At 30.1% G+C, this 12,627-nt stretch overlaps 1 protein-coding gene across 2 annotated transcripts in view; it reads left to right on the top strand.

The window, feature by feature from the left end:
* The window catches only part of LOC118205479 (ubiquilin-1-like), a 96,720-nt gene extending 87,084 nt beyond the window's left edge, over positions 1–9,636 (top strand). For both annotated transcript variants that reach the window (XM_085811098.1, XM_085811097.1), the window contains 2 exons: positions 2,928–3,009; positions 7,833–9,636. In XM_085811098.1, the coding sequence (XP_085667224.1) occupies positions 2,928–3,009; positions 7,833–7,909 (159 nt within the window). In that variant the 3' untranslated portion in view covers positions 7,910–9,636. The remainder of the gene's footprint in view (positions 1–2,927; positions 3,010–7,832) is intronic.
* The last annotated feature ends 2,991 nt before the right edge of the window (positions 9,637–12,627 follow it).

Here is a 12,627-nt window from a genome sequence, read left to right as displayed (position 1 = left end):
TTAATTTTATGCTTTTTTGGTCTGATTTTTTTTCAACATATTTCTGGCTTTTTGCTGTTACAGAATTGGTAGGGGTAATTTTTCGGTACTTTCCATTTCGCCGGCTCAAATCTCGCCAAGCAGACTTTATTGGTGACAACACACAGTATACACATAAAAAATGGTAACAAATGTTAGTTCTAAAAAATTTTTATTAAGGCATGAACATTTTAATATCACTTAAAATTTTGTAAAAAGACATTAAGAATTTACTATGCTTTCATGGCACAACATCCTGATTCGCAGTTTCTTGTCATGTGACTCCAAGTGATCTCAACTCACGTAAACTATGCTACAAAAATCTAATCTCTCGGTAATTATCTACATTAATTTCAAGTTAAATCTTAATTTGGAATACAAGTTTAAATGCAAGAATTATTTCAATTCGTACTAATAGCTTACTCAGAAATTATGTAAAATCGCAGTGCTTTACTTCGCTAGTGCATTCTCATTAGAATTTCACTAGATAACCCTTGACTTTGCCTTTTCTATATTTTCGCTTTCGAGTGAGCGGTGTGAATGCATCCTAATTGGCTTAATTACCGCGAATGGTCTTAGTGTATAAAATGGAACTATATGGATGAAAATTCTATATAATTGTATACCAGTATTTGAGAGAAACAATCAAACTGAAAAGAAATGGCTGCGACTTGTTTTGTGAGACGTAAAAGATTACCAGTGAAGATATTTCGTTTGGTATCAGTTGTACCATTTTTGGCGACTTTATCGCTTGCGCCGGCAAAATGGAAAAGTACCGATTTTTCTTCAGGATTTTAGACATTCTAACCTGGAAAGTTTAGAAGAATTTGAAGGCAAGATTTATAGACCCACATATGTAGAAGATTCCAGAAAAGTGTCTTCATGGTATTAACATGTAATGGATGTATTTTACAAAAAGTTTGTGATGGACTTTTAATTTTTGAAGAATTTTTGGAAGAACAATGGAAACATAATATTTGAATATGATACTAGAAGTCTTTTTCTGAACATTATTATCTTCCCTTTGTTTTCTTTATTTTTCACTAGATACACTCAGTTTTTTAATGGATCACAAAATCTGTAGTATGGTTCTAAATCAGAAAATATTGCTCAGTTAGTATAGGAAGTGACAGAGAGGTTGCTGAGAAGAAAAACATTTTGATTGACAAATTAGAAATTTCCGTGTGCATTTACATTACTTTGTAACTGAACAAAAAAAAATGATGTCTATCTATAGAATTGAACAGATAGCACAATAAATGAAGCAATTTAAACAGTTTGCATTGAAAGAAATGTTAAATAAAGCAGACTTTTTTTTTTTTTTTTTTTTTATTTCTTTAAGGTCATAAATGCTTTTTTTTTTCCTCATAAATCACTATTTCATATTTTTTATTTTAAAATTTTTGCATGTTAACTTAGTAGATTTAAACTAATGATCTAATGTTTGAAAAAATTCTGAATCTTTGATTTTGTGCTATATATTTTATATTGGAATGATCTTATAAATAGTTCAGTCAGTGTGGAATTTTTTTTTAATTGTAAAACACCTGGACACTACTTGTATTTTGTATTTCAATGTTGGCAGCTTTGGCAGTGTAATTGTAAATAGCTTTTCATTTGATTGCAAAACCGAATAAATTAATATGTATGTACTGCAAAAAATATTAAATATTTCTGATTGTGTCATTAATTTTTTATTGTATTTATTTTCTATATTTATTTTTTCCACTGAAAATGTGATGAATATAAATTTATCAGAATTTATGTAATACCTTTAGTCATTTCTTACTAGTTTGCCATATTATATTTTTCAATTCTATAAATGTTCTGTTCATATATTTTTATTAAAAATTAAAATTTTTTTATATATTGTAAAATTCACTTTGAATATATGTTTTTTTTGGGGGGGCTACATTTTCTAGGTAGATAACCAGCATTGTTCTTAAAATTTAATATAAGAAATTAGTGATGCTGAAGAGCATTGCTATTTAAATAGTTTCCTCATTATTGATGTCACATCTGTTTTATTAAACCTGTGCAGGCACCACTTTAGTATGCAGTGATGAGTATCTGAATAAAATTAAAATAAGAAAAATTACTGTCTCCTCTTACAAAGCCTGCAAACGGGCTGACAGCATGATTTTTTTGTGGTTTTCCCCATGTGTAACATGTATATGAGCCAGTTACCCATAGAAAGTCCTCCACGAAAGCATCCCTCCCCTTAGGTAGATAGCCCTTAAGGTTTTGCCATAATCACATACACCAACACCTCTTACAAAGTCAAGAAAGGTCTACCCTTGATGGGATTTTTTTTTTCCTTTCTAATTGAGATACCCACATGTCACTTTGAAACACCTGCTGGCTAGGGAGTGGCACTGGCCATTGACAGTGGATTGATTGACATAGATGTTGGCTAGAATCATAATTTTAGCCCTTGAGCGGTTATGAGGTGGTTAGCATTTTTCTAACTGAACTTTAACAGGTGAAACTTTAGTATTGCCATGTTTACATACCATTTGACAATAATAAGCTGATTAGCTAAAATCTGGAATTGCCGAAGTCTCGATTCCGGGTCATAGACATCATGCTGTGTTTTGTTTTCTAGATCTGTAGAACCTAAACTTGTTTAATTTTTAAAGTAAATTTTGTTAATATTTTTAATAACATTTTGCAGTTTATAAGCTAGTTCACAGTGTCATAAAATGAATTTGTCTGTGTTCAGGTATCACAGTACAGATGCTGTTAAATATTTTTTTAATGTATATTTGTATAATTTCTCAAAAGTACTTTTAAAGTTTTTTCCTTATGTGAAAGTTAAGCGGAAAGGAAAAAATAAAGTTGCTGTTTGTCTTAGTTTTAATTAGTTTGTGGTATGAATAGAAGTATACAAGCATTGTTTAATGTTTCAGCAACCTCCAGAAGAGCGATATCGTTCCCAGTTAGAACAGTTGGCAAGCATGGGTTTTGTAAATCGAGAGGCCAATCTTCAAGGTAAATATAGTAAATCTTACAGGATTTTAAGTCTACATTTTTTGGAAATTATTCTAGTCCTTAAAGTCTCTAATTTTGGTCAAAATTTACAAAAATAGTCCATAATTTTGCTCATCTGACATTTTTGTCTTTCTGCGAGTTGCATTTAAAGTATACATTAATGTTTTGAATGAATATAGAATTCAGACTATATGGTTTGAAATGGAGCTATTCCAAACTGGTGGTGTTTGTTCATATGCAGCATTTCAAAACAGATGTTATCAACAAATCTAGGGTGGAAAAAGGAGGTGAGGCTATTAGACTACTGTCTAAAACAGGGGTTCTCAACTGGTGGTACACAAGAGTAAAATAGGAGGGCAAAGTATTTTTAACTATTAAATTCAAAAATTAAAAACCCAACATTCTGATTGATTTTTTTTTTCTAACACTTGTAAATTTATGCGATCTGAGCTTTGTTAAAGAGTGGTGGTGGTACTAGATCTCAAAATATGCTTTGATTTACTATAATGAAATGTGACTGTGACTTTGACTTCGACTGAAAGCCAAAGGTCAAGACTTCATAAATCTCGTGCTTCTTTCCCTTTATCAATGAATCCAGAATTGTTTAAGAATACGGACAAAAGAAGGAGGATGGTTTGGAAAAAAAAAAAAAGAAAAAATACCACTGTTAGAGAAAAGTTTTTTGTATGGGAAGTTGAAACAGTGGTGCAATTGCTCTTTCTGTCCATCACTAGAATTTTGTTCATATGTAATTCAACATTCATTCATCAATATTGAGAGGTTGTTGATCAGCTCTGTTATCAACAGTTTTGAAGGATTTCCGTCAATTGAAAATTATGCCCAAGAAATCATACAAAATGCAAAAGCAATATGCAGTAAAAAGTTTCAAATATGGAAAAGGGAGAAGATAAAAATTCGAGGAATGTTGAATGAAGTCTTGGATAATATAACACTAAACATGGTGAAAGCAGTCATAATGAAAATAAATAAATAAAGAGCCTGTAATTTAAAAGAAGTTAAAACAATTGTTAAAAAAGGCATGGGAGGTTGACCTAAATGAAGAAACAGGACATTTTAAAAGAGGCATTGAAAAACTCCTCTTCACTCCTTATTGCCAAATTTTAAAAGAATTTTGTCAGTTATTCTCCAAAGCAAAAACACGATTTTTTAAAAAAAGAAAAAATTTATCACATACATATTAAGCAGCATTTGCTTTCAACAGTATTTAGATTTGTTTAAAGTATAGGTCATTTTCGTAAATTAACTTATGCGTAACATATTTTTTTAATAAAAAATTAATTTTGTAGAACACAATTTTGTCATATGCACAATGTATCGACGTATGTGCTCCCCCTCAGGATATATTTGGCAAGGATTTGAGGGTTTTTTCCCCCCTCCCCCCTTTTAAAGTTTTGCATAGTCGTTCTAAGTGAAAAATATATAACAACCTTTTCACTGGATTTTATTTTATATGTCTGTTTTTTTTTTTTTTTTTTTTTTTTTTTTTTTTTTTGGGAAGGAGATTTCAGGAATGAAACCAACAGAAAACAAATTCAAAATTTATTAACAAAGATTTAGTGAAAAGATGAGAAATCTAAATAAAAAATGCTTGGGGCTAAACTATCTAGTATCAAACCAAAGGCATTAAGAAAGAAAGGAGCCTAAATCTTCCAATATAGTGCCAAAAATGCATGGTATGGTTTAAATGGAAAAGTACCTTCCAAGGAGTGCCACATATATCTGCAGAAAGTGCAACTGTCTCTGCTCAAGCATCACTAGGAAGAATGAGGAACATCTAAAACATTCCTTTGGAAAAGAAATGACCAGTCAAAGAGGGAAGATTTATGTATACTAGTGGACCTTTCAAGAAACGAACAAACTCGGTAAATAAATATTTTGTTGCCAAATTACTGTTTTCAGAGTTTTTAATGAATATCTCACAACAATTAAAAATTAATATCTTGCACAACCCACAACAAACAATTCATAAATATTTTTATAACAACATACAGCAATCAATAACTAATATCTCATGCAACCCACATCAATCAATTCATAAATAATTTTTTATAGCCATTGTAGCATTTTTAATTTTAAATTAATATCTTGGCTGAGTAAAATCGTATTAAGATGAGAATGGTCAAATGGCTTCCCACGAATTTTTTAAATCCAGGATTATCTTTCTCGAAACTCTAGTCAACCTTCTTTAAACCATCAACCCAGAGGACCAGTCAAAATTGTTATTGTTGTGTCCATGTTTTGTTTTAAAGGGTGATGTTGTTATAGTTCTCATGTGCAGTCTAATAAAGGGACATCTTCTTCAACCTTCCTTCTCTTCGGAATTGGCTTCTGAAGATTCGAGATTCTTTTGCAGCCTGCATGTCTGAAACAATCGGAAATAGTTTGGGTGGAAATCTTATTTCAGATTTTCACTATGTAGTAAACTGCATCAAGCACAGTTACAGAAAAGGAGGATTTGCCATCAGGAGCATGTATAAAATCAATCATGAGAAAACTTCTCTAGTTTAAAGTTATGAATAATCCCTTGGTTCCTAGGTGCAGTGTGCTAGCCACATTTGTTGTTAAGTAGATCATTTTTATGGCTTCTAAATTGCTTACTCTGGTATGAACAGTGCAGTTGTCAATAATCAAAACTATTTTTCTGCCTTTCTCTGAAAATTTTGCATCTCAATTCTTGATTCACACCCATAGCTCTGATGTCATTCAAACTTTTGAATTGGTGTCGTAGGTCATTGACAAAAATTTTACAATGTTCACTCTCACTGGGGGCTTTTGGGACAATATGATCGTATGGCAATGGATCACCTCAAAACAGTCAGCCTTTCCTTATTGTTTTTTCCCCATTGCATTTTTCTTTAAAAAGTTTTGTTAGGCAAGATTCTGTTAAATAATCTGTATTTATTTGTCAGTTGGATGATATTGTTTAAGTACTTTTATCACCATGTTTTCCATTCCAGGATGACCTCTGGATCAATGTCTGATACTTCTTCCTTGTTTATTTTTTTAGCAATAAGTCATGCCTTATTTCCAGTCATCATTACAGCTGGAAAGTTTTCTCCAACTTCGACAGCAATTTTGTAGAGCTATTTCCTTCAAATTAAAATAGAAATTATACTATTTTGCATCCTGTTATATTTTATCCCACACGATTAGAGCATTCTCAATTTCTTCATAGAGAAGCATTCATTATTATTATTTTACATCACACTGTGGTATGTTCAAGGAATTCCACAAGCTTCTGCAAAGGCAGCTTGTGACTGGTCAATAAACCCCTGTCTTTTTTTTTTTCAAAATGTCAAATTTTATGCTTTCCCGTCATTCTGTTGAAAAGTGTCTGTGTTCAGAGCTGAGCAGTTTCTGATTGGAAAAAATCATCTTAAATTATGCATGTTATAAATTAAAAACAGACTTTTTTTTGTCAATGTGTGATGAAAAGCATTGGCATTCTTCTGTTTGATAAGTTTTTTGTTACTTGTTAATCCATTTCTGATATTTTTCTTTGTGTTATTTATTTGAAATATTTTGTGAAAAGCATTTCTTAAAACATTAAATAAAATGAAATTAAATCTTAACAGGAGTTTCATGTGCCGCCTTTTTTGAACAGCTTTGGGATTAAAGAAACATTAGGCTTGAAATAAATTTCAGCATTGTTAGAAAATGAGTATTTGACACTTTCAAAAAAAGTGTAATTTGTTATGCATCTAATTTAATGCCATTTTGTGCTTTTTTAATGAATATATTATTTTGCCTACTATTATATGTGTTCAGGTTCTCAAACTTATAGATCTAAATAAGCAGTATACGTCACTTTTATTTTTAGACACTCACATTTTAAAATAATCATATCCTTTCAATTAGAATCTGAAATACATGTTGCTATAAATGCTAGTAGTTCATGGCTTAAAATTATTTATTTACCAAATGCCTGAAAAAAGTGTCAAGCACCCTTATCAGATGAAAGCTCAGTCAGTCAATGGATGATATATTTGCTCATTAAAGTCACAGGTGCAGATTTGTTAAAAAAAAAAGTGGAAGTGTTTCAGAAGTCATTACAGGTGATGAAATATTGCAATATATACAAAAAAAAAAAAAAAAAGTGTTTGATGAAATAGCATTCAAAAGTTTGGTGTTTTCTAAATAAAATTTTGTTGAAGAGAGAATGGAAAGTGTAGGAACATTGTGCTTGACCACCCCAAAAAAATGATATTCAAGGGAAGCATTGATTTAAAAAAATAAATAAAAAGTAAGATTCTTAATTTCATTTATAACTGTCACCACATCGTAAAGTCAAGTGTTTGCTTGTCAGCAGTGCTTAGTATTTGGTCTGTAACTGCTGTTTAAAAACTATGCAGCATCATATGATGCACCCATGTGTGCCGTTACAAGAGTAGAATTTTTGCAGGTCTACGTTAGCTGCTATATTTACATGGATTCAGATGACATGTTTATTTTCTGTAATGAAGAAGCTTTGATGGAAATAGTTATAGTATTTTATAAATATGATAACTATTATGAATGTACCTTATGAATTTAAAAAAAAATCATGTAACAAATTTTTCTTTTTCATTGATGAGTATTTCTAAACACTCTGAGTAATCCTCATATACTATATTAATTGATAAATATTAAATGCTAAAATACTTTTTCAAGTAGGTTGTGTATATATAATAGTGTAAAGATATTTATGAGTTTACCTCAAAATATTGGTTGTTTCCCAAAGTTTCTGGCAAATTTAAGTCGCCTATTGCTTAATGTTTATTCATTATATTTTATAAAATATTGTTTTTATTTCTTTTTTATAGCCCTTATCACTACTTTTGGAGACATCAGTGCAGCTGTAGAAAGGCTGTTGCAGTCTCATCAGTTCAACCCAGCGTAAAAAGTTTTATGTAAACTTAGTTCTACAGATTGTTCTGGACCAACCCTAAAAATGTTGCATTAGTCTTTCTTTAAAAAGGGAAAATAATACTCGGTCAAAATTTGGAAATATTACTGTTTTTGACTCGTGATACAAATTGATTTTATGGAGATATTTTACTTGTCATTTTCTCACTTCCTTCTAATGGCTGCAATTTTCTGAAAATATATTGCTCACATGTAAATGTTCTTTCCTGTTGATGTAATTAATAAAAAAATTACAAATCATCATTTCTTTTTCTAGCAATTTCTCTATGTGAACTTATACATGACTGCTAATAGTATATATTTTTATAGATTTGTAGGAAGCTGCTTTTTTGAAATGTGCCACTCTGACTTGAATCAATCTATTGTGTATTGCTTTTCTTATTGAGAAATAACTGTCATTATTTCTCTTATTTTTTCTGAATTTTATAATTCAGCAATATCTGATTACAGATGTTTTAAAAGGCTTAGATTGTTTTACTTTTCTAGCCAGCAAAGCATGCCATTATCTGTTTCTTTTACTAGAGTATATCTCCTAATACCTTGGAGTGATAATATTTGTGTCTTGTTAATGTTTTGAAGATGTGTTTTGTCATTTATCTTGAAGAGCCAGATTTTTAAATAACATAATATATATATATAAATATATATATTTGTGTGTTGTAAAGCAGATTATTAGGAAATGATGTACTTTATCTTGTCCTTTTAAGTACTTTTTTTCACCAAGGAACAATACTTATTTAACATACATGCTTTCTAAAACTATCTGGTTGTTGAAGAGCTCCTTCTTCTATCATCTGTATTTCAATTTCCTTTAGAAAAAGTATTAAAGAATTATATTTATTTGAAGATATTTTAATGTTTTGTTGATCTGAAATTAACAGTTTAAGGAAAATATGATTGTTGAATAAATACTCCATGAGTTGTAATGCTGACAGAAATTACAATAAAGTCATTTGTTATTCTAAATATAGGGAACTTCTTAATTTGCACATTTCTCTAGAACTTAGCAGAGCCGTAACTAGGGTATATAGTAGTTAAAACTTTGTGCTAAGATGTAAATTTTGAATGCACATGAAGAAAGAAAACCATTATAATCGCTAGTTATTATTTCACAGGAATTATGCATCTAAAATATTTGTCAGAGTTTTATCTTGTAAGGTATTTATTTTCAAATTTAAAATGTATCCATGTCTGGAACTAAGAATTATGCATTTTGTATATACTACTGAGAATATCTTACATTAAAGAATTCTTTAATAGCTTCAGCTATAGAATTAAAAAATTCTTTAATGTCTTCAGAATGGTTATATTTTGAAAACAGATTTTTCAAAAATATTTGTCATGTTTTAGAAATTTTTAGATCGTAGGAAATCTTGAAGCAAATTAAAATTGCATTTAGTTAAATTTCTCTGCTTCTATATATCAGCTTTTGTTTTAATTATATTTAGTAATACATCCTGCTGTAGATGCGATGGTTAGTATTTGCTCCCTCCCCAGTTACGGCACTGAGTGCTTAGGAGAATTAAAGCAAAATGTTTTCACTTTGGTGGGATATTTTTATGTAATCCAGTGCAAAGAGTGAATTTGTTGTAAATATATAATGAATGATTATGTGTTTTGAATGGTTGCATAAATTTGATATGGAAATATCTCCTGATATAAGCTTGCCATCCTACATGAATAAAACTTTTCATCTTTGAAGTTGCTGTGTTATTTGAAATTTCCTTCATACAAGATAAACAAATCATTATTTTGCCACAAATAAATTTAACCAAAAAGGTGACTTAACCAAGCATTAGAATGCTTAGAAAGATTATGTCTATCATGGTACAGTACTTTTCATATGTTTGTAATGCTCCCTTGTTCCTACTGTTTTTGTTGTCTCTCCCAATTTAAGACATCCATTATTGCTTTTTTTATGCTATTGTTTTAAGACAGAAATTTGGGAATTCGAAAACAAAAGCATTAAGAGCAAAACTTGGCTCATCCTTATCGTAAAGAATCGTAAGTCACATGGCAGTAAAAATGAAATTAAAGAAAATAAAAGTCTTGATTCACATGAGAAAAATCGTGTTTGAACATTACTAAGGTTGGAGTGAAATACTAAGATTGTGACGATTTCTATAGCTTCTTTAATTTTAAGGTTGCTTGATGTTTTTTGCTTTGGCCCATTCAGTTACTAAGTTTTGGCAAAGTATTTTCCAAGTCTGTGCTGTTTTTGCTGTCATATTTACTGACCTCTTTGTGCTTGGCAGTTCTTACTGATAAAGTAATGTATTGAGTTTCAATGCTTGAATCTTCTTAATGAACGTACTTTTGTTTGGTTGTTGTATTGATGACAACTTCATCTCTGAAATGCAGAAATTTGTTGATTTTGTTAGATGAGTATTTGTTGTTGGTTGTATTTTGTCCCCCCTCCTTTTTTTCAGATTAAAATTCCTGGGCACATATTAAGTAAATAAAGATCTGTTTTATGATGCTGAAATGAATATATAATTATTGTCAGGTTGCTAATGAAACAGACTGATAGAACAGACGATGTCCAGCTGATGAAAATGACGTGCTGCCTGTAAAAATCAAACTTGAATTATGTTTAAACTTAGTATGGGTTTACAAAATAAGATTATAATAAAGTAAATTTTAATAAATAAGATTATTTTATTTTCAATTTATTAATCTACACTTTGAATTTTTTTTGTTCATCATACAAAGTAGGTAAAAATTTTATGTGTACAAAAGGAAAAGAAAACCATTTAGCATATATTGATAAATCTTATTGTACAAATGTATGTAAATGTACATGTAATAATTTTATAAAAAAAATGTATACTTTTGTTTTCAGTGCCTCATGTCTGAAGTTGAATAAAGAAGTATGTACTTATTTCAAAGCATTTGCTTTTTTAACCTTGTAACAAAATGTTTATCATCTACATAATGATAGCGAAAAGCAATCTATGATTTATCTTTCGGAATTAATGAAAAAAAGCATATTTTTCTAAGCTTATCGTAAACTTCAACAGCCTTATCGCGCGTAAGTGTTTTCATTTGCAAATTTTTTTTCAAAGTTTTCTCGAATTAAATCATTTATGGATGCATTTTTATGCTTTACAAAAATTTAGTAAATAGTGAGATGTGATTTTCTTTCCTTTAAGTGAATTTCATAGTTGGCAACATGGCAAATCTGGCATTCAGTGTTCATAAAATGATTATAAAGCACATCTTTGGTTGTCAAAAATGTCAATAAAGACGTTTGAAATTCATTGTTTTAGTTTTTCAGTTCTATTTGGAGTTGTTCATCTATCATTGTGTGATCTATACACTTCTTTTTATTTCAGCTCATAATTTCTGTAGCAAGGAGAAATTATGAAATAAATTTATCTTTGATGGTTTCAATTAGGACCAAGCATATTCACATCTCTCATCATTTGACCTGAATATATTAAGCTCTTTTCTCAGTTGGCCACAATGGGACTTTTCCAGATTATTGAATATATATTTATGGAACCTACTTGTTCACATTTTGCAATGCCATCTGCAGAAGTTGCAGTGTGTCAAGTCTGTTGGTCATGTTTTGCCAATCTATTGGCAAAACTGAGTAAATAATATTGAAATTTGTACTGATATAATCTTTAATTAAAATTTTAAAATTGTCATATATGTGATGGCATGCAATTTCGAATATCTGCTTGATCGTTGTTGGTGCTTTTAAAATTCCTTATGTATATACTGGAGCTTCATAACATCATGTGGTGACATAGATGAAGCTTTCTTCCCTGCAGATTTTTTGCTGTTCCTGTATTTTTTAGGTTCATCTTTCTGCTTTCCTAATGCATATTTGATTATTTCATAATCTTGAGAAAGTTGAATGGAAACACTTGCAGAAACCCACATTCTCGTATAGCCCTATTACACGACCCTGTTCAAACTCACTTAGCTGTTGATAATGGCTTTTTTGTCTTCTTAAAGGCATTTTTGATTAACATCAACTTATTATAGCAAATCTCAACATAAATAATGTGCACAGAATTTATAGCGTGTATTTAAAAGCAAACTTAATTTTCATGCTTAGATTGACAACACTAGCACCACACTGATGCACCTAGCATCAAATTTGAATAGAGGTTATTTTTCAGATGTATAAACATGCTTCTTAAATATCGTTTGTCTAGTATAACTTCTACTTGGAATTTTTTTCCCGTCAGTATATGTACAAATTATGGTAACAAAAATTACTCAATTTCCAAAAGAATAATTTATTAAATTCCTTTTTACGATGTTATCGGACAATTCTTTTCATTTGAAACCTATTTCACTACTTTTAAAGTGCTATAAATATGGGCTTGTGGCTTTTGTAAAATGTAGTTGTCTCTTGAACTTTCCTAAATTCCAATATGATGTTCTAATTGACATGAAGTTTGACCATCCCTGTCCTGTACCACATCACAGAAAATAATTTATATTAGTAGTTTGCTAAGCTAAGGAAATTATCATTTAACTCAATATTTATAGGCATTATCATTGGCCACAATTTATATCAGCAGCAACAACATAATGTTCTTTACATCTTTCCAGGCAAAAGACTTGCGTATAGCATCTTTCAGTGTGAATATTCCTGAAAATCATGTACACTGTCATCCCTGTCCTGTACCACATCACAGAAAATAATTTATATTAGTAGTTTGCTAAGCTAAG

This window comes from Stegodyphus dumicola, chromosome 2 (genome assembly GCF_044657685.1).
Source record: "Stegodyphus dumicola isolate Sdum_Otavi_A_Nest chromosome 2, ASM4465768v1".
Taxonomy (NCBI): domain Eukaryota; kingdom Metazoa; phylum Arthropoda; class Arachnida; order Araneae; family Eresidae; genus Stegodyphus; species Stegodyphus dumicola.
Note: the sequence above shows the minus strand (reverse complement) of the source record. Positions and strands in the feature narration are given on the sequence as shown.